We start from the raw sequence: 24,708 nt of genomic DNA, 5'->3' as shown, positions 1-24,708 counted from the left end.
CTGAACCGGAACTAAAAAAACCCAACCAAATAAAACAAAAACCTAAAATTTCCCCCAATCTCCGTCGTGCCCTAAAATCAATTTATCTGCATACTCATCATCATCTGCTGCAAAAACCCAGATCGAGAAACAAAGTATTCATCAGAAATTTCTCAAAGCGATATATGCGAAGTTGAAGAAGGCAAAAGATGAAAGAATTCCAAAGACACATCTCGGTTCTTGATCTCTCTTCAATCGAGTTAATCGCTTTCTTTAAGACTGCTTAATTTCTGCATTTCTGGCGAACTCGTTGTGGACCAACCTGATCGACTTGCCGGACATGGCTGGCCAATTAACCAGGACAGCGACCACGGAGCCAGGGACGACCCAGGGGCCGTCGAAGTCGTCAACCGGCGACAGAGTCCGAGCTCCGGGGTCCAATAACATGTCAAAACAGCCCGTCTTCGTGAGGAGGGATAGCCCAACACGCCCTTTGAAGCAACGTCGTGGAGACCCCCAGCCGCAGCGACGTTGTTGACGTCATCACCAACTTCTCCCAACGGCGGCAACGCGACGTTTGCGTTCTAATCGGCATCGGCTTCGTCGCTAACGTCACCCTCCATCATCCCACCGCCCCCGGAGGCGTCGTCGTCTTCCACGGCCTCTTCGACATCCTATCCCTCTCCATATCCACGAAGAAAAGAATAAAAGAACGAAAGCCATGGGTCGTGTTACTTTGTTTCTCGATCTGATTCTGGGTTTTTGCTGGAAGATCATGCACCAGATGATGATGATATGGATGGAGATTGGGGAAAATTTTAGGGATTTTTAGGTTTTTTTATCGGTTTAGTTTTTGAATTCCGGTTTAACAATAACTTCAATTTACTTAAATTAGTTATTAACGCGGAATCCAACCCTAGGTGGTTTCGACGTGGTAATTTATTTTTAAATTGAAAAGCCACGTAAGCCAAATTAAAGCAGTTAACTATTTGGCCATAAATTAAGGTATTTATTTGGTAATTTTAAAATCGATAAATTTATATGATAGGTTTTGACAAATTAAAGTATTTTAAATGGAATTTTTCCGTGGAAGTTTCATATGCCATCATATATTTATATAAGATTATATTGGATTAGTTTCAATAATTATATGTGACAACACTTTAAACGATTGGGACTTATACTGCGTATTATTTTATTTAGGAAAATTTTGAAATCTAATAAAGAACTGGGGGCCTTAATTATCATTTCGGATAAATTGTGGGTTTAATGTATATAGACCGTTTGTTATTTCAATTTCTTATGGGCTGAATTGAAAATATAGGGAAAATATTTTTCTATAGACGAAAGGATGATTAAGTTAATTACCAAGATCAATTTTTATTATCCAATTAAGTGAAAATATTTTTACGTTCGTCTTTTGATATAGGAAATCACATTCCAACCGTTCTTCACACGTTACAGATTTCATTACTAAAATGGATTTAACATGTTAGATTTACAGTTTGTTTTTGCAAATTTAATTAGTCGCCGTATTAATTGTTCAAAATAATTTGACACAATCCCTAGAAATAACTACGTACGTTATTCTTGTCATGTATATTAGGCAGGTGATTTTTTTTTTTTGATATACAGGTGAAGTTTCATACCTACAGCATCTTATTGACATCACGAAACTGTGATATAAAAGTTCATATTTTTTTAGGATTTCTAAAAACTGTATTAATATGGAAGTTGAAAACAATTTCTTATATGAGATTTTCTTTAAATTTTATGGTTTATAAATAATTTCCCCTTATATTATATAAAGTTATAAACCCATATTTATCAACAAAAAAAAAAGTTATAAACCCATATATAATATCTTGGCTATAGTGTGAAACCCTTTACCCGGATTCCATGGTTTAATTATTGCACCCAAACGTTACAACAGTCCAAAAGGTTTAGAAGGCGACGGAATCCGTTGAAACACGTGTACAAAATCAACACTCAAAACATAGGTTAATCGAGTGGAACGGGGTCGAAGAGCAAAGAATGGGCACGGTCAACGGTCAACGCGATATCAGGGCAACCATGGCCGTCGCCGTATTGGTACATGCACTGCGCCATTCGTCCCAGATCAAGCGCTACTCCGAAGAACCGGCTATCGACTGAAGAACCACGTGCCGTTATGTTATAGTTCATTTCGTCCCATGCATCGCTGATCACTCCCGTGGTCATGTGCTCACGTGCCTCCTCCTCCGAAGCTCCCGTCTCATGCATGTAACACTGCATGGATTTCAGTACGTCCCCTCTCGCCAGCTCATCCTACGCACACGTTTTCATGCATAGTCTAATGATTCGATTTCGGTTCGAAATGCGCTGAGACATTAGTTCAAAAGATGAGATACAGTTAGAGAAGCTAACCGGCGAAGTGCCCAAATCATTGGCGACACGAAGGACGACGGAGGAGGATCGGACAATGGGGTCACTGTTTTCGGAGATAGTGTCAAAGGTTTCCTTGGAGATCCGGTCGGACAATATACAGTAAGTGTGAGTCAATATAACAGGCGCACTGATTGAGATCCATGCGTTTTCAATGTACTCTTCGAAACGAGGTTTGTATCCACTCTTATGCCACTTTGCTTCTTTTAGATATGAATCCGCCAAGTCTGCCCACTGTGATTAGAAATTATTAGAGATCATAACAATTATTAGAATGGTATTATAATTCCATATCTGTTTCCTAACTATATTATACCGGTTTTTATGAGTATACGATTTCTTATAGGGGAAATAACATTTATATATCTAAACTTTTACTAAAATTCTAAATAAATATTTGAACTATAAAACTTTCATATGAATATATAAAATTTTAAAATCCTATATGTCGATTATTTTTATTCGAGAAATACCTTAATTTTGGAGTTTATTTGAATTTTTTTTTAAATCTAGGTATTTATATAGGGTTTTTGAAAAGTTGAAATATTTATATATAAACTTTATAGTTTAGGTATTTATTTGAGATTTTTGTAAAAGTTTAGTATTTATATATGATTTTCACTTTTTATTGTAGAAAACTACAAAATATATTCATTAATTGTCGAAGAATTTCCAACTAAATTATGAGAAACCCTAGGACTAATACACTTACGGCTTTCTTCAGGTAAGGGATGACATTAAACTTTTTATCTCTAAGAATGTCGTGTCCGATCTGATTGGTCTCGTTGTACAGCACCAGAAAACACGACCTCATATACTCTGGAAGTTCGTCGAGAAGATTCACGTCCCACCTGCATATCAACACGCATTGATACCGGCAAATGAAATAAATAAAATGTATATGATAATTTCAAAAACGAAAAAACACCTACTTTCGAATGATCTCGGTGAATTGCTGAAGTTCTTCGATGGTTCCGTAAATATCGTAGATATCGTCAATGGTTGTAACTAACGCATTGACAATGGTATGCTTTTGCCGATGGTACGCAAATTCAGGCTCATGGAATAATTCTACGGTCCAGAAATAATTCTCAAGTATTCTATCTCTCGCAAAATGAAGTTTTTTCAGTCCTGTGTTGCTCCACCACCTTCACAACACAAATGCACGAGTTCGTTTTGGTGATAAGAGTACATTTTCTGTAACACCAAACATGAATATTACCAAATAAATAAAGCAATTAGCTGAATTGATATATATATATATATATATATACAAAGCGTGGAAAATTTTACCTGGAAACGTCTTTGAGATCTTCTTGGTAAGAAGCCTGTGTGATGTTGAAATCAAGCTTGGCGAATTCTAGCAGAAGAGGGTTCATGTCCTTTGTCTTTCCGTAGACATCTATGTACCATCTTGCTTCTAACCTCGATGTTCTCCAATGGTACGGCATCTCCAATGATCGCACCATCATCTCATGAATATATGATTCATTCTCATCATTTTTTCCACTTTCGATCATAAAATCCCGTAGTCTCTTCGTCGAATAAGACCGAATCTCCTTCAGTTTGGTGTCTGATTTTGTCGATAAATACGAAGCTTCGTACAGAGAGAGCAGGCCTTTGACACTATCATCTAAATCCTCTATAAATGTCTCATATTCCTTCTCGTTCTTGATGACATCGAAAACATCTACATAATTAGTTACAACTTATTACTTATTCTTGATACCAATGATGATATAGTCACAGATCTAAAAAAAAAATATAATGAAACTGTTGGGAATTTAGTTACAATTATGTTTTTTAGTCATATAGAATAATACTATGTAACAAGTATTTTATGCGATTGATTAATTACCTTGTGAGACGGTAAAGCCATGTTGTCTAAGAAGACGAAATTCGAGGGCAATGGCATGTAAATCTTCAGTTTTCGGAGTCCTTGTGTCGTTTTCTTGTCTTCCGGTGTATATTTTCTGTAAGATACTTTTGATTTCGCGACCAAAATGATGCGAAAGTCCGAGCCTTTGCAGAGTGTCGATGAGCTCGAGCTGTTTGAGAGAACCTTCGGTTCCATCCAGCATGTTCCTCACGTGTTCCTCCAACAACTTGGCTCTATCTTGGAATTGACTCTGTTTCTACATTCCATTACTGTTATGATCAACGTGTTTGCGTGCGTGTATATATAACGACGTTTATGAGATTTACTTACGGCGTATTTGTTCTCGAGAGAGTGGATATAGTTCTCGTCCCATACAGAAGGCCGATAGTTTCCGGACCGACGCACGACGACAGCCTCCGCCGACGTCGTTTTACCGGCGACGTGGCAAGCCAAACGCGGAGGAGTACGTCGACGCCGATTCTGCATGCTTCCAAGAGGGGCATTTCCGTAAATAAGAGGCCCACCAAGTCCAAGAGAGGCCATTTTTTTTTTTTTTTACGTGAACGATATATATAAATGATATTCCGTGGGGAATGCGATTGCATTTATAGGCGAAGTTCTAAATCTCAGTAACTCCACGCGTTAAAGAAAGTAAGGTAACATGGAAAAGAATGTGCGGTGAAAATCTTCACTGGAAGTCTGGAAAAGAGAATTTCGACAACATCACATGTTTTTAGTGCAGTTGCGCCGTTTTATCTGTAATGAATCAATTACATGTAACGTGGCTCATTTTCTGCCACGAAGCGCTAATCTATATTGCTTACATAGTACATAGTACATACACCATGACGAAGACGCGTAACTTTTTTTTTTTTGGGTAATGGGATGTCCTATGTCGGGCTTCATACTTATTTCGAGATCGGAAACAGGTCATGTCAATGAAATTAAGTTCTCTTCCTAAACTTAAAACTCGAATTTAGAACAAGAAAGACACGTTTTGTATCTCCATCTCATCAATTGAGGTATTCAAGTTAGATGTCTAACGTAAAATTTGTATAATTTTCTCGGGTCGTTCTTTCCGGTTTTCATAATTTATTCGGTTAATTAATATGAAAATAAGATTTTGAAAATTTTTCTTACCTTTTTCTTGGACGAATTTGGAATTATATCTTCGTAATGATTAGAAAAGTTAAATGTGGTTCACATATCTACCAGACTCATCGTCTCGAGTTAGTGACCGACGCGTTTCCACCCACACAACAAGCGCATGGAAGTTGAACCGTTTTTTATTGTGATTTTTGATAGTCGTTATAAGTTCCATATATTTATAAGTTGATGTATTTATTCTCTATTAACAAAAAAAACTCAATAAATGATTTCAGGAAAAATGTTTAGCGGATGGATCGCTTGTGTCAACACAATTAATTAGTAGAAACCTGATTGAAAAAGTTAAAGTGTACGCACGAGAATGGTTAAATTTTATGCATTTTCCAATATATATAAGGGAAAATGGCAAAAACCCACACAGATTATAACAAATGTGTAAAATTAGTACATCAATTTTTTATTTGATAAAATCCCCCACCCGATTTCAAAATTTCCCATTTTCTACCACCGATTATTCCTTAAATTTCCAATCAACACAGGGAAGGGATTTGATCGTGCCACATCAGCATCCCATTGTTTATGTGGCATGACACATCCGTAAAAGTGCCACGTCAGGTGACACGTAATCAGTCCTGTCAGCAATTTCGATTAGTTAAATCGGTTCACTTAACCGATCCGGTTTACTGTAAACCGAATTTTTTTTTAAATTGAAATTTGGGACTTAGGTCGAAACCCTAAATCAGAATGCGCATTTCAATTATAACAAATGTGTAAAATTAGTACATCAATTTTTTATTTGACAAAATCCCCCACCCGATTTCAAAATTTCCCATTTTCTACCACCGATTATTCCTTAAATTTCCAATCAACACAGGGAAGGGATTTGATCGTGCCACATCAGCATCCCATTGTTTATGTGGCATGACACATCCGTAAAAGTGCCACGTCAGGTGACACGTAATCAGTCCTGTCAGCAATTTCGATTAGTTAAATCGGTTCACTTAACCGATTCGGTTTACTGTAAACCGAAATTTTTTTTAAATCGAAATTTGGGACTTAGGGTTTCGTTCGAAACCCTAAATCAGAATGCGCATTTCATTTGTCTCCTCTTCACTCCTCTGTCTCCTCTCCTCTCCTCTCGTCGCCTTTCTTCCTGGAGAAAGCGGATATGCTCTCGATGGTCTTTCAGCGACAGGAGGGTGGTAGCCGTAGCTGTAGTACGGGTCTCTAGCATAGGATTCTGGAGCAAGGGTTGGGAGGGGTGGGTTGATCGGGATTTGAGGATGTGGAATAAGGATTTCACGCCGATGATCATGCGAGTAGTAGTCTCTCTGTGGTAAATAGAGTGGATCGAAGTAAAGGGGTTCTCGGTGATTGTACCTTTCTATGTCCGCATGCCTCAAGAGATGGTCACGGTCCAAATTCGGATGGTAAGAATCCGAAGCAACATGATATCCATCCATGGTACAGTACGAATGACCATGATGATAGTGATGATGAAGATTTTGTTGAGGATTGTGAGATTAATGATTCATTATCAGATGAATGTTGGTATAGTGATAATGATATTGGAGAGTTTGATGATTTCGATTTTGATGGTGATGATTTTGTTGAAGAAGTCCCCTGTGGTCCGGTTGGTGATGATGATAGAGATGAGTGGAAGGAGGATAATGGTGATAGCTCGCCTGACGAGTATATAGATAGTGATGGGAATATCCCACCAACCCCGGAAAACACAGATGAAGAATGGGAGAACTTTGATAATCCACCAAGAAGACAAGCTTCAACTTTTCCCCCAAATGATTTTTTATATCTTGGGAGAACTTTCAACTCAGGGGACGAGTTTAAGAAAGCTTTGTTTGACTATGTGTTGGATAAGAAATTTAATGTGAAGTTGTCAAGGTGGGACAAGACGAAATTGGAAGCTATATGTTGCAATGTAGGGTGCCCGTGGAGGGTTTACTGCTCGGTTGAGACCCCCATAAGCAAGTGGATGATCAAGATTTATAAGGATGATCATAACCATGAGAAAGACACTTATGCGAGTATGTTGACAATGCGTCAAATTGCGAGGTTGTATGCAGACAGGATTAGAACAGAGTTAGCCTTCACAGCTGAAAAAATGCAGATTGACATTCAAAGATCGTATGGTTTGACGGTCACTCTTACCAAATGTTTTAAGGCAAGACGTATTGCATTGAAAATGGTGATGGAAGATCCTCAAATCCAGTTTAAGAAGTTGTGGGACTATGAGTTAGAGCTGAATAGGTCAAATCCAAATACCACAACGGAAATCGGATTAGCTAAAGTGTTGAAGCGTCAGGGAGTATTCGACCGTTTCTATGTGAGTTTCGGAGTGCTGCGAGAGTCGTGGAAAGCACACTGTCGTCCCATTATTGGTTTGGATGGCTGTTTTTTGAAATGGGAGATGAAGGGTGAACTACTAGCTGCTGTTGGAAGGGATGGCAATGATGGCATGTTCCCTATTGCTTGGGCAGTTGTACGTATCGAAGATACAGATACATGGACCTGGTTTGTCAAGAAATTACGATTAGATTTGGGATTAGATGATGGAAGGGGGCTAACTATAATGTCCGACAAGCAAAAGGTAATTGATATATGATTCTTTTCTAAAAGTACATATTATTTACTCTTCGAAATATCTCGTAATCTGTTTTATTTGCTTTTGTTTTTTGTAGGGGTTAGTGAATGCAGTCGAAAATGAGCTTCCTCACGCCGAGCACAGGATGTGTACACGACATATATTTGCTAATTTCAAAAAGAAATTCAAGGATCTTGAGTTGAAACTGCTATTCTGGAAGGCTGCAAAATGCTACCTCGTACGTGAGTTCGAAGGATACGCCCTTGACATTAGAAGGTACAATCCATTGGCGTATGAAGCATTTATGCGGGCTAATCCTAGGAGGTGGTGTCGGGCATTTTTCAATCCTGAGTCGCGTTGCAATGCAGTCCAAAACAACTTGTCGGAGAGTTTTAATGGTTCGATCAGAAATGCCCGACTACGGCCAATAATTGATATGCTTGAGGAAATCCGCCGAAAAGCAATGCAACGTAACGCACGACGAGCATGTCAGGCTGAAAGGTGTAAAACTGAGTTCACACCAAGGTTTATGAGGAAGCTGGACACCATGCTGGCCCGAGCACGACATTGTCACATCATAAGAAGTGGACAGGGAAAATATGAGGTTTCTGAATTTGGTGTTAGCTACACGGTTGATTTGTCTGCAAATACATGTGCTTGCCGGAGATGGCAACTTATGGGAATACCTTGTCAACATGCCATTATTGTAATCAAAGTGACTCGAGACAAACTTTCAAGGTAAAATAACAAAGTACAGTTTCTCATAACTTCTTGAAATTTAATATACTACTTACTAACTTTTAAAGTTATTTGCAGGTACGTTTCTCATTACTTCCTGAAATCAACATGGCAGGCAACATACCAGAACAACATTAACCCTGTCAATGGTGAACCGTTATGGCAAAGATCCGACAAACCACCAATTTTAGTCCCTGATGATAGAAAGATGCCTGGTCGGCCAAGTAAACATAGCCGAAGAAAGGATCCTCATGAATCACCTACAAAAACCGGACACATGACTCGACATGGAAGGCTGTTTCGTTGTAGCCGATGCAAACAAACGGGGCACAACGCAAAGACTTGCAAGAATGAGCCCATTAACATGGTAAGGACATGAATGACATCTGTGGTACATTAATTTATTTACATGTTTTTGGGTTGCGATTGTCATCAATCATTGCTTTCTTCTTTACAGCAAGGACAATCAAGCACTGCAGCATCAAATAGTAGTAATGCAGCTTCCAAAAGAAAACAAGCATCAATTTCGGATAACAACACAATGTCCAATGCTCAGACTCATGCAAACTCAGCTCAAGGTATTTCATTTTTTGTTCTTTGCATTTTCATAATTTTGGGACGGTGGTTATATAATAAGCAATTTCCAATGATAGATACTTGTATACCCACTCAATCCAGTCAAACAATGCAATCTGGTCTTAACCTGACTACCAGACGACGTCGCCTTCTGGGAATGACTCAGAATCAGTTTAATATCCCACGGCCAAGTCGTAGTAATATGGGGTAAGTATGATGTTAAACTACCATTGTGGATGTCATTCGATAGTAGTATTCTGTTTTTAATCGTTGTTTTATCTGGTTTGCAGATCGAAAAATGACAAAGATGTTCAACGCGATGGACCTTCGGGGACATGCTGATCGGATTGGACAAATTTAGGATTATTGGATCATTTTCAGACTTTTTTAGACGTTATGTTGGAGACATGTAATGTTGGATCGTTTTCAGACATGTTATGTTGGTTCATGTTGAGACATTTGGAGACATATAATGTTGGATCATGTATGTTTGTTGGATTATGTATGTTTGTTGGATCAATTTGAGACATTTGGAGACATGTAATGCTGCCTCTTTTTATTTAGTATGAATCAGTTAGTGTTAGAGACATGCAATGTTGTCTCTTTTTATTGGGTAATTTAGTACAGGTACAATCATAGACAACAAAGACAAACAAGATGAATACCAACCAGTATTTCGTACATAGAAAAACAACCGAGGCTACTAGTACAACTCGATTACATTGATTCATACAAATACAACCGACAATAGCAGTACCAAAACCTTAACCATCATCACAACTTCCAAATTTAAAATACAGAAATACGAAAGTAGTATAAAAACATAACAATTCCTATTAAGACAAACACAAACTTGTATTTCTCGGCTTCGATATGTTGCACCTTAGCTTTGTAGATTTCCAACTCATTTGCCAAGACATCGATTTTTTCCACTTTTGCTTTGTAAATTTCCAACTCATGTGTCAATGCTTCGATTTTTTTGTCATTGCCTACATAATTCTCCATTTGTCCTTGTAATGATTCAAAGGCATCTCTCAATTCGTCGATTTCTTCAATTGTAGCCTCATCAAACCATTTGAAAACATGCTTTCTCGTGCCCTACAAAAACCAACAACATCCTTTCAGATTCAACTAGACATCCAAATCCGAAATGCAACCAATACTGTTACATACATAACTAATGTTATATACACAATACCTCTTGATTAGCACATCGAAAAAATACTCTTCCGGGATTGTTGTCTGTTTTTGAAGTATATCGCACGATACGACTTCCACATTCGCATTTCTGTGGGAATCCTTTAGCCGATATAGCTTCACCTATTTTGTTATGAGAAATCCCACTATATTTCGAACTGCCTTCCGATTTAAAACTCATTCTACACAAAGATCCGAACATTAACCCATCAAAATAGAACAATCATGTCGGATCGAATCTGGCATTCGCGTACCAAACGAGACAATTACACAGACCGAAAATTGTGTACCTGCCAAAGCAATATCAGGCGAACCACGACGCAGGCGAACAACGATGCACGCGAACCACCGAGACCAGTAGGGTCAGACAAAACACGATGAACCACCAAGACCGAGATAGGAGTGAACTACGGAGACGCAAGAATGAACCAACGAACCAGGAATGAACCACCGAGACGACTATCACCCACGCCGGAGCAACGCATGAGCCATGCCGTCTCACCGGAGCTCGTCTCCGACAGCGATCTTCTCAGGCGACGAGAGGAGAGGAGAGGAGACAGAGGAGTGAAGAGGAGACAAATGAAATGCGCATTCTGATTTAGGGTTTCGACCTAAGTCCCAAATTTCAATTTAAAAAAAAATTCGGTTTACAGTAAACCGGATCGGTTAAGTGAACCGATTTAACTAATCGAAATTGCTGACAGGACTGATTACGTGTCACCTGACGTGGCACTTTTACGGATGTGTCATGCCACATAAACAATGGGATGCTGATGTGGCACGATCAAATCCCTTCCCTGTGTTGATTGGAAATTTAAGGAATAATCGGTGGTAGAAAATGGGAAATTTTGAAATCGGGTGGGGGATTTTGTCAAATAAAAAATTGATGTACTAATTTTACACATTTGTTATAATCTGTGTGGGTTTTTGCCATTTTCCCTATATATAATAATTATAAATGCGCGCTAAATTTGTGCTGTTACATCAAATGTGATTGGCTAAGGGTCTCTTAGGTTCGATGGGCATAGGAAAAAAGCAATTTAAATTCAATTTCCCCTGTAAAAAAAAAAGAACAATAAGTTTCTTTAACCCAGAAGAAATAATCGGAGGAATTAAATGGAAAAACCCAAATATTTAGACAAGGAACGAAGGTTCTGCAACTAACGCCGCAAACATTCCAAACTTGAAACAACAAAACGAAGACCAAGTCAGAATCCCATATGTGGTTTTGAACCAAGTCATCATCTTCCAAGGTCCAGTTTGGTTTTGTCCAAACTGTTCTATGCTACACCACGGCACAAGGGACTGGAAGAAAACCATAGTCATTTTGCTCTAAAAGCATCTTAAGCTCTCAAACTACTAATGTACCAAGGTAAATAAATTCAAAAGGGAGAGATGAGATATTACAGACCTCGAGTTTAGCGGTAAGGGTAGGAGTACGAACCACTGTATGGATACCCTGATGGAGGTGGAAGCGCAGGATGAGCCAGACCAGGGTATCTCTGGGCTTGGTAGTACTCAGCCAGTGAATCAACAGTTGCATATCGCGCATAAAGTGCATCGTTTCTTCCTGGAGAAAGCGGATATGCTCTCGATGGTCTTTCAGCGACAGGAGGGTGGTAGCCGTAGCTGTAGTACGGGTCTCTAGCATAGGATTCTGGAGCAAGGGTTGGGAGGGGTGGGTTGATCGGGATTTGAGGATGTGGAATAAGGATTTCACGCCGATGATCATGCGAGTAGTAGTCTCTCTGTGGTAAATAGAGTGGATCGAAGTAAAGGGGTTCTCGGTGATTGTACCTTTCTATGTCCGCATGCCTCAAGAGATGGTCACGGTCCAAATTCGGATGGTAAGAATCCGAAGCAACATGATATCCATCCATGGTACAGTACGAATGACCAGGAGGAATAGGGTAATGGTGGCTTGTCTGTCCTCTTCCAACCCCATAGGCCTGGTACTCTCTCTCGGTAAGATATAAATCACGTGGTTCTCTGTGAGGAATGGTCCACGGCCTTCATGACTATGAGTTGTGCGAGCTCTGTGGCTGCCAGCAGCAGAACGGTCTTTATCAGATCGTTTTCTATCAGCATCAAAATCAACTGGGATGGGCTGTGCGTCGGTCAGTTGTGCGGTAAAAGGAACCTCAGCTGGACAGAAAAGCTTCCTGAGCTGGAATACCTGTGAACAATAACGGATAGCAAAAGAAAAGAGAGATTAGATGCATTGTCTGATACAGATGGCAGAAGTATGAAAGGAAGAACAGTTTACCTGCACAGGAGTCAGCTCTGTTTTGAACTTGTTTTTGTCATCGTAATTTTGCTTGATGGCTTTCCGGAATATGCTCTCGGGCAATGGTTCGCAATCCTGTAAAACCTTAAACCTCACCTGGAATGGAAAGAAAATCAAGCGGATGTATCTGTTAAAAAACTGGTATAGAATTAGAAGTAAAAGAGGAACTCATATCATCCTGAATATTAGGTGTGGGAGTGGAGTTGGAAGACTAAACATCGTTAAAATCCTAAGTAACCTGGGCAGGGTAGGATCCTCCAAAGGCTTTACGCTCAATGTTCAGTCCACCCAGTGACGATGCTACGAAAATTCCATATAGAAGCTTCAGATCATAATCATAGAGAAAAAGCTTACGCCCAGGTTTGATACCCATGACAAAATCCTTATTTTTTTCTGATACGCCCATCACACCAAAGCGAAAACAATCAGGTTTGGTCATTGCATTGCACATGAAGATCAATCCACCAGGGTTTGTGTCCTTCTTCTTCTTCTTCCTTGTCTTATTGACATTTCTGCTGAGCCGTTTTAATAGTCTTCTCATCGCTGATTTCGTAAGTGCAGGAGCATCTCCGATAACTTTCTCAAATTTCTTCCCATTTCCTCCAGGTGAAGCTTCAGCATTTTTTTTGCCCACCTTGTTATCTGTCACTACCATATCCAGATCAATGCCTTCGTTACTTCCGTGTAACATGGTCTCTCCCTCCTTATGCACTCCTTGAGAAGGTGGAGTGCCTTTTAATTTTTTTCCCTTTCGTAACCTCTTTCGACGAGTTTTCACAATTTTAGTCTCTTCTTTTAACCCCTTTGAGCTTTTCTTTTCTGCAACTTTTTCATCTTCTGCAGAACCCTCTGTAACCTTCACATCATCCATAACATTTCCCAAAAGTGAAGGCTCTGCGTCTATTTCATCTACTGCACAAGGTTGAGAATCTTCTGCAGAACCGTCTATAACCTTCTTCAGTTCCACGCTATTTCCTCCAAAAGAAGCATTATCAGCTTTTTCATCTTCCTCATTAACTGCTGCTGTTAAATCCTGATCGGCATCATCTTTAACAGAAGGTGTACCTGCTACAGTTTTCCTTTTTAATAACTTTCTTGCAGGCTTTTCAACAGTTTTAGTTTTCGCAGAGGTTACTCTTGGCGTTTTCTTTGAAGAGGATTGAACTTCCTTAGAAGCCATTCTATTTTTCTCTTCCAAGGTTTCTGAGACGTTTTCCTCTTGTGTTTCATCCATTAAGGCCTCTCCAAACCTCAGGATTCCCTCCATTCCTCCAACAGCGATTTCATTAACCTCATTCTTATTCTTACCAGTATCCGCTGCCACTTCTCTATCCTTATCTTCTTTATTCTTTTCGACCACCGAGGCTTCAAGAGCTTTTACATTCTCAGTGTCCTTAGAACTTCATAGCTCCATTTTTAACTACTATGCAGGTCCTAACATACCAATTCCTGCAGGCAAGGCTTAAATTAGGTGCCACATTCTGTAACGGATACCTTGTTACCAAGTGGCATGATAGCACCAATATTAGTGGAGAATGTTCATGAAGCACCATGGTACGAGGAGGAAACTATAGAATGTTAACATTGAAGCTACGATAACAAAACATATCTAGGGGAATATTTCAACATAAGCTCAGATATAAAAGAGCAGCTACATACTTAAGTCACAATCATGAAAGAGTTAGGGTTCAACTGGAGCATGCAACCTCACGACCGCTTATGCAGAGATTCTTGTAAGGTTGAAGCCTTGACAATAAAACATATGTAGTGGGATATTTCAGCACATGCCCACATATAAAAGGGTGATTACATGCTTAGGTCCCAATCACGAATGGGCATGAACGCTTATACAGAGTTTTATGAGTGATTTTTGTAAGAGTTGAAGCCTCAACAATAGAACATATGTAATGGAATATTTCAACACAAATCCCCATAGAAAAGGCCATCTAAATATTTAGGTCCCAATGACGAATGAGTTAAGGTTCGACTGGAGGCATACGACCTCAGAAATGCTTATGCAGAGATCCTATAAGATTTGGAACATAAGCTTCATGTTTTAGGAATTTATATATATCACAACTGCCACAAATATTTTTATTCCTCCTTATGGAACATGTTTTAGCCAAAAGACACTAGCATAAGCCATGACCCATTAGTGTTGCCTCAATGAATCCAGACAACTTTAGGGAGGACAACAAAACCTAATCTTTACTTTTAACCAAGAGAACAATAGGCACATGTCCTCTCCCTTTGGCTAATTCCAATGCATCCCATCTTCGGTACACACAAAAAAAAACAGATGATCCTGGTGAAGGTTACAGTATCCACAAAGCAGAAAAATTGCTAACAGTTTTCTACAGATTTGACCAGCATCAGCAAATGCAGACTCACCAAAACGAGATGGTGAGAGAAACGTTTGCATCAATATATAGGCCTAAAGGCCAAGAAATCACACATTTTTACAAGCAGCAAGCCTGAAAACTCAAAATCCGGGAAAAAAAACAGAAACAAGACAACACAAATGGTTGCAACAAAAACAAGATCTTGGCTGCTCACAAAAGCAGACACAGAAGACAAAAGTAATTGACTCCACGATATTCTGATTCAAGAAAATTTTGATCCTATGATCAAACTCCAAGTGACTTTTCCGAAAATAGAATCACATTTCTTCAAGAAATCACATGGATTTCTATAAGACCGAAAACACATTGATTCGAACCAGCTCAAAGCCAAAAAAACTGCAATCACGCAGCTTCATCGACTCGAACAAACAGACTATCTGTAGCACCTGGGAAGCTGTTGATTTTGCAAACCAAGAAACCAAATGTGACCAAATGGACGAATTTGAAACTCACAAAGAACACAACACAGAATAATCTCGACCAAATTATCGATATCGACTCAGAAGCATGAACATAAACGAATCTGAGACACACAAGCACAACAGAGAATGATCACGACCAAATTATCAGCTCAGAAGCTTGAACACAAACCGGTCTGAACACCACAACATAGAACAAAGAAAAACCCCAGAAACCGAACATAATTCAAAGCTCTGAATGCAATTGATTAGACAAATGGTCTCCTCCACAAGCCAGTGAGTAAAGAAAAAAAACCGATCCGATGAACGACCAGATACAAGTACCGCGAGAGAGCGAGAGAAATTACCGATGAAGTCGCCGGCGAATTCGAGATAGAAATTCCGATGGTTTAACAATTGGAATCGATATCGAGAAAGAGAAGAGGTGAGGGATCGAGGATATTCTTTTAATTTTTCAGTTTCCAAATGTTATGCGAAAAGAAAATCATGAGCAAACAATTAAGAATACGTTTTGTATAAATTGTCTTCGACTTTTAATTACCAAACCGAAATTTCCTCCCAAGACTAAAATGAATTAACTTTTCCGGGACTGAATTTGCAACAAACAGAATATTGGGCTGCGAGTAGTATTTCTTGAAATTCACTAAATAGTGGTCTAAGGTTTTTAAAAAATTTAAATAAACCCCATTATTTGTTTAATTATCACAACACATGCATTGATTCCAATTTCGGTTCAATTACAAATAATCCAATCAAACTGAATAACTTATAATGTTACTTGAATCAAACTTATTTATAAAACTGTTTGAATATAATAAATGACACAATTGAATGTGAATTGAATTTGTAAATATAAAAAAATAATAATATCTTTAGATATGAGTTATTATTTTAACAAAACGAGAATCTAAAGCGATTTGAAATTAAACTGAACTAAAATAAATTTAATAAAATCATATAGAACCTAAATAGATATAATTTTTTTTTAAAAAAAGGGAAACTTCTTTGCTATAGTTTGATCATATGCCATATTATCTCTGATCCGATGATTTCGGTGGCAAAGTTAGATCTGTGACTTAGGTTTTCTTAATGATTCTTTGATGAAAAAAAAACAATTGACCATATCAAATATTTTAAATAAAAGGAAATATTAACTGATAAAAAAGGAAAAATTAACAAAATCTATAAATAAAAGGAATCCATGCACAACGAGGAAAATAAATTTCCATTCACTATAACAAATCCTAGAGGGAAAAGGATTACGTGAACTCATCATCAGAACCCCTATATAAACACCCACAAGGATCCTTCAAAGCTTCTCACTTCACACAAAACTTTCCATCCCTCGAAAAAGAGATCAAAATGGCGGTAACAAAGAACGCAATCATCTGTCTCTTCACGCTCGTGGCCGCGACTCTCATCGCGGGCTGCATGGGGATGACCCACAAGGTCGGTGGCTCGGAGGGATGGGCACCCGGCGTGGACTACTACGACTGGGTCACTTCACGGCACTTCCAAGTCGGTGACTCTCTTCTCTTCGCCTACGACAAGAACTTCCACGACGTGACGGAACTCGCCAGTCCATTAGGGTTCGAGTTCTGCGACATGTCTTCCGCTACGGCGAGATACAAGACCGGTAATGACGTGGTTAACCTGACGCGTCCGGGTCGGTACTACTTCGTGTGCGGAGCTCCTGGCCATTGTCATGCCGGACAGAGGTTTGATATCCTGGTCACATCGCCATTGCCGCCCGCTTCAAGCCCTCGGCCTTGGTGCTTGCCTTGGTTTTGTTAGCATGATTTTTTTTGGGGTCGATTGGGTTTGAGCTCAATCCCACGAGTGTTTTCTTTTTGGGTTGCTAATTTTTTTTAATATGGTCTTTTCTTTAATTAGATTGTTACTCATCAGTGATCAGATAATTGTCCAGAATCAGATCGTGTTCTTTTATGCTTAAAATAAAATGTCTCCGAATTCTTTTTAATTATTGTGCCACGCTATTTATGGGATTTAGAGGTGGACATGTCCGAAAATTTGACGGGTTTTTTATTTTATTATCCAAACTCGTATCCGCAAAATTGGATATCCAAACTTAAAAATCCATGCAATAATTATCGAATATCCGAATTTGATAATATCTTTAATTATTTTCAATTATTTTTTTAAATATATATATATATAAAATAATTCAAAATCAATTTATATCATATTTACATCCAAAATAAACTCATTTTTTTTTAAATTACAACATAAATATATCCAATAATATCTATATAATCATTACCATCAAATAATATAATATAAAATAATATAATATAAAAACTAGTTATAAATTATAAATTTTAAAATGTAAAGTAATTTTGTATTATCCACATTTCCGTGACCGTGAATACCCATAAAATAATATCAATTATCCGAATCCGAATCTGAATCCAAAAATTCAGGTATTCTAATATCATTATCCGATCTCGTACCTGAAATTCGGGTTTTTTTGCCACCCCTAATGGTTTCCTCTAAATTTCTTACAAAAGTAACCTGCTTATAATAATAATAATAATAATCTAGAGGCTAATATGGTATATGTAGAAGAAGAGCTCGTTCCATAATAAACAAAACAGATGTATCATAGACGGTGCAAATCCAAGGATAGATTCAGAAGTCAACAGAGAATTCAATAAAAGTTCCGATCTTTTTATTCAGGAATCATCACTTGCTCCGAATTATGGCTTCAGCCCTGAAGACCAATAATACCTGCAACAATGGTAGGAGGAAGGTGAAATCATAAACAAGATGAAATCATTTTGTAAAAACAAATGGGATTCAAGGGTAAGAAGAATTCTCCAGAGTGACTAGATAAGGCTTAAGATGCGGCTGTTGTCTGTTTGGAACCACAGTCAATGGGTGAAGCATACAATTGTGTGACCCATGTCCTATAGGAAATATTGCAATCTGAGACATCGATTTAATTTAGATACATATGTTTTCCCAGATGAAACCTCATGTTATTAGACTAACTAGGATTTCTATGACGTGAAGATCGAAAGCTCATGTCCCGTGGGCTTATCAGATTGATCGACAATGGCAAAGAATTCGGGTGAAGCACAAATACAGAATCCATTTCCAATTTGAGTTGAGATATGATATGATTTCAAGGAAACCAAGGGCAAAAGAGGTGTGTATATTCACTTACCACAGGCAACACGGCCACCGGCGTTTCCAGTTGACTTGCTGAGTTCATGGCCACCTGGAAATAGAAAACAAATAAGTCTTCCGTTAGATAGCGGTCTCAGGATATTAGGTCACAAGCATTGTCCAATGTGAAATAATGATAGTGTAGCTGCAGATTTGGCAGGGAACTGCAGAGAGATGTTTACCCTTTCCGAGATCATCGGGATCAGCATGGACAACAACAGCCCTTCCTATGATCGAGTTTGGTCCAGCAAGAGGAATCTGAGAAAGAAAACACAACTGCCTTGTAAGAGATTTTTCTCACCGTAGCTGAACCAGGTTTTCAGGAAAGAAAATTGGAGAGCATGTAACAGAACACGATTGACAAACCTGACTGTCCACAATCGTGAAGTTAGCTGTTCCTGAAATAAACGAAATATGAAATTTTCTGTTAACCCATAAAAATACCTCACTCGGCGAGGTTGCAAAGGCACAAAAAAATGACATGAGAATCCCATTGAAGATTAGCCACATGTAAAAGACCTCATAAGCTTGAGGTTGGAGGAACAAGGTAGAGAAAAGAAAAAAAAATACCGTCATCTCCAACGGTAATGTTTCCAAGATCACCAGCATGACGGTTTCCGTCATCAGGTGCACCATGCTCTTTACCAGCAGGATTGAAATGCGGACCTGAAAATGGAGATTGATCAAGAGATTTAAGCATACCCAAATCCATTCGAATGAGGAACTTGAAAAAGTTCCAAACAATCCAAGGTGCTAGGAGTTTCAAAGTTTGGAAACATTGAATGGTGTAAGGATAACACATGCATCCATTTAAGACAATACATACATGTCTGTAACCCTGGAAAAACACAAGAACTCGAAACTTAAGGTTCCTATCTTCTGGGAGAAAATACTAAAATCATAGTTTTAATCCTTCTTTTGTGAGTTCCTGTCAAACAAAACAAATTTGGCTGGAAAATTCCAAGTCCTAGTAGGAAAAACCATCACACTCATTGAACCAAATAAGATACAACATCAAGGCTATCGAATAGTACCAGTTGACATGCAACCATTAGTAGTATCCCCGAGAGCATGGACATGGAAACCATGGAGGCCAGGCTTAAGTCCAGAAACATTTCCAGTCACAGTTGTCGGGCCTGCAAACCAAATGGTCCAAAAGATTAACCAAGACAAGAACATGAATCATTCGAAAACGACAAGAATTGAAATCTATGAGCACAGTTTAATTCACCATCTCCTTCCTGCGTGAAGTTAATAGTTCCTTTCACACCCTCACTGCAGCTTAAAACTGCGACTGCCTTCACCATTTTGAAACTGCTTTGTGATCTGAAAAGGACAAAACTTTTAAATCCACCTGGAACATTCATATCAAAGTATACATACATATACGTTTTCACAACCAAACTCCTCCAAGATGAAAAAAGAACAAATTCCTCTGACATGGAGAATTAACGTAGTCACAGATTAGGTTAAAGAGCAAGAACAGTACATGAATCAACAGATCAACAACGATACAACAATCAAAACAAAGACAAACCCAAGAAAATCTCGGGTTGTGAACACCTAACCCAATCAAACTACTTCGACACCGACGAAAACTAAACGAAACTTGTAATCACAACTTGGGACCATGAACCTCTTTCTCAGCCTTAATGGCGTATTGACTCTGGTTAGTCAAAATTGGTGGCTCACGAATCACAATGGACTAGCCTCAACAACTTCCAACCTTGACGCAGATTAAGAACCAAGTGTCGGCAACGATCAAACCCGAAAACCATCAAATCTAACCATATGATCGAAGATCGATCGATCTCTTCGAACTTTGAACAAAGACCCCAATAAAAAGGTCAAATCGCAAAGATAAGTCTCATCCAAATTCAACAGAATCAGATCGTGCAAAGATCAAAATCCAGAAAGTGCTAGTAAGGGAGAGGATGAATCTAAACGCACCTCAGAACACCCCTGAAGAGAGAGAGAAAGAGAGAGAGAGAGAATCCACTGCTAAAATGAAAAAGCCTTAGAATCTTTAATCAGTGATTTGTATTATATAGACGAAGGACATCTTTTGGCCATTCGTTTACTTACTTTACAGTTTACAGGCCTGAGTATCATATACAGACCCCAATATTACTGAAACGTTTCGATAAACACCCCAAACTTCTTTAAGAATCACAAATTCTCTTCGACTAATTTTTTTAATCATTTAATCAAATCCTATCTAAAACTGATGACGTATTAAAATTTGTAATTAAATTTGGTTATTATTCAATGTACTTTTATAATTTTCGTGGTTATAGAGAACTATTTATTGAAAACACATCCTAATCAAGACGGCATTATAATTTGGCTAATTTTCCTCCAAACCATTTCCACCTCGCCGATTGATTCGTTAAATCACATAATAATCGCAGAATTTACAACGTCACCAATGTAATAATTGAAATCCCAAAAAGATATCGAAATCTAATAACACAATTAATCAAAATTCAAAAGTTTACCCACTAATCATAGCATTTATGTTTCAGCAACAACCCTCCTTTAGAGAGAGAGGTATCTCCATAGCTTAACCAAACCTATAAGAACAAATCCCTGTTCGGCATCTTTAGTTAGCCTTGTCATTGACGAGGTCCTCGATGGCATCCGCAGCTTGTCCGATGGTGGCGATCGCCTGAGCTTTCTCCTCGGCCATGTTTATCCCAAACTCTTCCTCCAGACCCATCACGATCTCCACCTGAGATTCGTCAAGCAGTTTCACTACCAAAAAACCAAACCCGAAAAAGGGTTTGCTTCATGATTGTCATTCACTAGATCCATTTCTGTTCGTCCGTAAATAGCTAAGCTTTCATAGACTGCATATTTTGGTCCACTTTCAGGGGCGGTTATACAACATAAATCTTGCGAAATCATAATCCCGCTCTAACGTTTTCAAGATTACCGTGTCAAGGGAATCGGCCCCGAGCTCGGAAAACTTGGTTCCGGCCGTGACTTGTTCCGAATCATCCAGCGAGAGCTGCTTCCTGACGATTTCGCATACCTTCTCCACTGTCTCAGGCTTTGCCTGCTTCAATGAAAATCAAAGAACATGTATATCAATCTAGTGTACCTGCAACTCAGTTTCTTTAAACATTTTTCATGCAATCAACCAGGTTCCTCTAATATCATATCAACCCAATAACATTCCAAAGGCCAAATTTACCGGAGCCTAAACTCAAATCAGCGAAAATCATTACCATTTCCTGGATTAAAGCTCTAACCGTAAGCCATAGGAAAGATAAAAAGTGAACACAATAAGAAGCTAGAACAATGGAGCTTACAGGACAAGAGAACGTCAACCGGGCAGGTGACGGCCGAAACCTGAAAGAGAGACTGCTCCTTCCCTGGCTAAAACCTGTAACCGGCTTCATGGCCATTGCCTGTTCATCATACTCAACAATATCAATCAATGCACCTATAAACTTATATTCACAGCTACTGAAGATTCAGATACAGGTGAAACTTAAGATCACATTGTCCAAAGATATGAGCAAAGTCAAATAATCTTCGATTGAGACCTATAATTTCTGCTGAGTTAAACAGAGATAAAGGTTTAAATGGGAGAGAAACAATGAACCCAGAAACAAAGCAAATTAAGATGGAAATATTCACATCAATGTGTCCAGAGTTTCAGCAGGCCAAGAACAGAAGAACTAGCGGCACGGCAACGAGAAAAAAAAAACATCACATGAACCGAGAACGCAAAATCAGACAACATCTTAAAAATGACACGAAATCAGACAGCTAGATCAAGATTACCAGAACCAAACAGATCCAAATACGCAATGGTGAAATTATACACGGCCGAAGAGCATGAAAAAGAAAACACATCGGAAACGTTCGGTATTCATGATGAACGGGAGATAAAGGGAGAGAGACGTATACCATTTGGAAAGGGCGGGCCTGCATGGAAGTCGATGCACGAGCGACGGAAGCCATGGATCCTCGAGAGAGAGATGATCACGGAAACAGAGGGATTTGGCGGAGAGAGGGAGAGAGGGCGAAGAAGACGAAGAGGGTTCAGAGTGAGATTCTCAGCAGGACAAGAACAGAAGAACTAGCGGCACGGCAACGAGAAAAAAAAAACATCACATGAACCGAGAACGCAAAATCAGACAACATCTTAAAAATGACACGAAATCAGACAGCTAGATCAAGATTACCAGAACCAAACAGATCCAAATACGCAATGGTGAAATTATACACGGCCGAAGAGCATGAAAAAGAAAACACATCGGAAACGTTCGGTATTCATGATGAACGGGAGATAAAGGGAGAGAGACGTATACCATTTGGAAAGGGCGGGCCTGCATGGAAGTCGATGCACGAGCGACGGAAGCCATGGATCCTCGAGAGAGAGATGATCACGGAAACAGAGGGATTTGGCGGAGAGAGGGAGAGAGGGCGAAGAAGACGAAGAGGGTTCAGAGTGAGATTCCAGGGAGAGGGAGAGAGGCTTTTATAGAGTATGGGTTTTCTGAGATTCCAAAGAAGGGCAGAACCCTTTCAGGTTGGTGGGTGACTGAACGCAGACGGGTTGACGAATTTTTATTTATTTATTTTAAAACTTTTTTTTTTGGTTTTTAAAATCGGAATTTGTAGAGTGGCCCAAAAAAGTTACAAAATTTATCACCTTTCTAATAATTTGGGGTGTGATCAGGGTAGATATTTCGGGAAACGGTTTGGGTTCGGGACCGGAATTGATCGGTTCCATTCTTTCGGTTTTACAAAAATAAGTATCAATCGGTTTTTATATTGTATTCGGTTCAGTTTCGGTATCGGTTTCGGGTTTTATTAAAAAAAGGATAGATTTTCTTTAAAAATATTCGGTTTTTCGGAATTTTTAAATTTCGGTTCAGTTCGATTTAGTTATGGAAAAATTCGGTTCTCTAAAAATAGTATCAACTCCATTAACGCATACCTACAGAACATAGTCCCGCGTTGTCGTTTGTCAGAATTTGGGGTCAATTTAAGCGGAAAACATATTTATTCAACCTAAAAAAAAAACTAGATCAATCCGTCAGAATGAAGACGAGCCATGTGTTTACAAGTTCGGAAATTAAAAACGGTTTCGGGTTGGAAAAAATACCGTTTTTCGGTTCGATTCGAACCGAAACGTCTAGCCCTAGTTGTGATTGTTTCGGCACAACTTGGAATTTGTGAACTCTTGGCCATTTGTCCACATTTTCAAATCCGATTAGTTAATTTTGAAAACAATTATATCATTCAATTTTAATTCGAAAATTTATTTCTATTCGAATTTAGAAATAAAATATGTTTTTATTAAAAATTTGTTTTTTAGGCTGTTGAATGGATATTTAAATATAGTTAGTTATACTTGGATTTGGTTATATTGGGTCGGTTTCATTTCACATGATCGATAGGAAATATCTATCCTAACATCTTGATTGACTTTATTTTTGGGTTTCTAAACATTATTATTATAAATTATAAATCAATTTCACTCAAAATACAGATAACCCTGTTGGTAAGTATTTCAACTGATAATATTGTTAAAATAAATTATGAATCTATATTCATGTGTTTGGTAAAAATTATTTGTTCCTTAAAAATATATTTCAAATACATAACCTTTATAAAATGGATAATAATTAGAATCACTGTACCATACACTTTTATTTATTGTAAACTTTTTATCTGAGATTGTTAACTAATTCCTTGTCTAAGATTTCACGTTTAATAATTTTTTCATGATTTGCAACGAATAGAATTATATATATATATATATATATATATTATATGAGGAAGTTATGGTGGCAATTTGGTTGCCACCTGCTTCAATTTTTTTAATTCTTTTTTCACGTAATTTCCGGTTCTACGTCGACTGCTCATCCAACTTTAATGTTTGTATTAAA

At 38.4% G+C, this 24,708-nt stretch overlaps 5 protein-coding genes and 1 pseudogene across 9 annotated transcripts; 2 read left to right on the top strand and 4 right to left on the bottom strand.

Moving 5' to 3' along the window:
- Window positions 1-1,822: 1,822 nt before the first annotated feature.
- Window positions 1,823-4,838, bottom strand: LOC104805843 (1,8-cineole synthase 1, chloroplastic-like). Of its 2 annotated transcripts, none has more exons than XM_010530534.2 (7): window positions 4,613-4,838; window positions 4,262-4,538; window positions 3,697-4,093; window positions 3,336-3,551; window positions 3,116-3,254; window positions 2,386-2,637; window positions 1,823-2,286 (listed from the first exon to the last, which is right to left on the bottom strand). In XM_010530534.2, the coding sequence occupies exons 1-7, from the start codon at window positions 4,823-4,825 to the stop codon at window positions 1,981-1,983; spliced, it is 1,800 nt and encodes a 599-aa protein (XP_010528836.1). In that variant the 5' UTR covers window positions 4,826-4,838; the 3' UTR covers window positions 1,823-1,980. The 2 variants fall into 2 exon arrangements, with proteins under 2 accessions (XP_010528836.1, XP_010528837.1); XM_010530535.2 differs by having other exon boundaries at window positions 4,262-4,532.
- Window positions 4,839-6,672: 1,834 nt separating this feature from the next.
- LOC104806000 lies at window positions 6,673-9,666 on the top strand. The gene is made up of 6 exons (XM_010530717.1): window positions 6,673-6,725; window positions 6,860-7,997; window positions 8,089-8,729; window positions 8,808-9,096; window positions 9,187-9,307; window positions 9,596-9,666. The coding sequence occupies exons 1-6, from the start codon at window positions 6,673-6,675 to the stop codon at window positions 9,664-9,666; spliced, it is 2,313 nt and encodes a 770-aa protein (XP_010529019.1).
- A 1,895-nt stretch (window positions 9,667-11,561) lies between these two features.
- LOC104805840 lies at window positions 11,562-16,100 on the bottom strand (annotated as a pseudogene).
- Window positions 16,101-16,897: 797 nt separating this feature from the next.
- Window positions 16,898-17,606, top strand: LOC104805839 (mavicyanin-like). Its single transcript, XM_010530532.1, has one exon. It carries the CDS (start codon window positions 16,973-16,975, stop codon window positions 17,402-17,404), a length of 432 nt encoding a protein of 143 aa, XP_010528834.1. The 5' UTR covers window positions 16,898-16,972; the 3' UTR covers window positions 17,405-17,606.
- A 563-nt stretch (window positions 17,607-18,169) lies between these two features.
- On the bottom strand, window positions 18,170-20,854 carry LOC104805838 (superoxide dismutase [Cu-Zn] 1). The gene is made up of 8 exons (XM_010530531.1): window positions 20,750-20,854; window positions 20,031-20,125; window positions 19,834-19,935; window positions 19,370-19,465; window positions 19,166-19,197; window positions 18,982-19,057; window positions 18,798-18,851; window positions 18,170-18,358 (listed from the first exon to the last, which is right to left on the bottom strand). The coding sequence occupies exons 2-8, from the start codon at window positions 20,104-20,106 to the stop codon at window positions 18,336-18,338; spliced, it is 459 nt and encodes a 152-aa protein (XP_010528833.1). The 5' UTR covers window positions 20,107-20,125; window positions 20,750-20,854; the 3' UTR covers window positions 18,170-18,335.
- A 310-nt stretch (window positions 20,855-21,164) lies between these two features.
- On the bottom strand, window positions 21,165-23,347 carry LOC104805837 (acyl carrier protein 2, chloroplastic-like). 4 transcript variants are annotated; one of them, XM_010530528.2, is made up of 4 exons: window positions 23,122-23,347; window positions 22,114-22,212; window positions 21,735-21,860; window positions 21,165-21,530 (listed from the first exon to the last, which is right to left on the bottom strand). In XM_010530528.2, exons 1-4 carry the CDS (start codon window positions 23,173-23,175, stop codon window positions 21,402-21,404), a joined length of 408 nt encoding a protein of 135 aa, XP_010528830.1. In that variant the 5' UTR covers window positions 23,176-23,347; the 3' UTR covers window positions 21,165-21,401. The 4 variants fall into 4 exon arrangements, with proteins under 4 accessions (XP_010528830.1, XP_010528832.1, XP_010528829.1 ...); XM_010530530.2 differs by having other exon boundaries at window positions 21,735-21,857; window positions 23,122-23,344; XM_010530527.1 differs by lacking the exon at window positions 23,122-23,347 and adding an exon at window positions 22,718-22,856.
- Window positions 23,348-24,708: the final 1,361 nt, after the last annotated feature.

The sequence above is a fragment of the Tarenaya hassleriana genome, unplaced genomic scaffold, assembly GCF_000463585.1.
Source record: "Tarenaya hassleriana unplaced genomic scaffold, ASM46358v1 Cleome11, whole genome shotgun sequence".
NCBI lineage: Eukaryota > Viridiplantae > Streptophyta > Magnoliopsida > Brassicales > Cleomaceae > Tarenaya > Tarenaya hassleriana.
Note: the sequence above shows the minus strand (reverse complement) of the source record. Positions and strands in the feature narration are given on the sequence as shown.

Bases quoted from the DNA above. Each gene is read 5' to 3' on its own strand.
- LOC104805843 (XM_010530534.2), bottom strand. From the start codon at position 4,825: ATGGCCTCTCTTGGACTTGGTGGGCCTCTTATTTACGGAAATGCCCCT. The intron at 3,552-3,696 runs GTAAAATTTTCC...TGTGTTGTGAAG, and splicing joins GATCTCAAAGACGTTTCCAG to GTGGTGGAGCAACACAGGAC. The intron at 2,638-3,115 runs GTAAGTGTATTA...TTCTAATCACAG, and splicing joins TCCCTTACCTGAAGAAAGCC to TGGGCAGACTTGGCGGATTC.
- LOC104805838 (XM_010530531.1), bottom strand. From the start codon at position 20,106: ATGGTGAAGGCAGTCGCAGTTTTAAGCTGCAGTGAGGGTGTGAAAGGA. The intron at 19,936-20,030 runs GTGAATTAAACT...TTTGGTTTGCAG, and splicing joins CTTCACGCAGGAAGGAGATG to GCCCGACAACTGTGACTGGA. The intron at 19,058-19,165 runs GTTTGTCAATCG...TTTCTTTCTCAG, and splicing joins TCACGATTGTGGACAGTCAG to ATTCCTCTTGCTGGACCAAA.
- LOC104805839 (XM_010530532.1), top strand. From the start codon at position 16,973: ATGGCGGTAACAAAGAACGCAATCATCTGTCTCTTCACGCTCGTGGCC.
- LOC104805837 (XM_010530528.2), bottom strand. From the start codon at position 23,175: ATGGCTTCCGTCGCTCGTGCATCGACTTCCATGCAGGCCCGCCCTTTC. The intron at 22,213-23,121 runs GTATACGTCTCT...TATGATGAACAG, and splicing joins AGGCCCGCCCTTTCCAAATG to GCAATGGCCATGAAGCCGGT. The intron at 21,531-21,734 runs GTAATCTTGAAA...GACGAATCTCAG, and splicing joins GGGCCGATTCCCTTGACACG to GTGGAGATCGTGATGGGTCT.
- LOC104806000 (XM_010530717.1), top strand. From the start codon at position 6,673: ATGTGGAATAAGGATTTCACGCCGATGATCATGCGAGTAGTAGTCTCT. The intron at 6,726-6,859 runs GTAAATAGAGTG...TCCATGGTACAG, and splicing joins CGAGTAGTAGTCTCTCTGTG to TACGAATGACCATGATGATA. The intron at 8,730-8,807 runs GTAAAATAACAA...AGTTATTTGCAG, and splicing joins ACTCGAGACAAACTTTCAAG to GTACGTTTCTCATTACTTCC.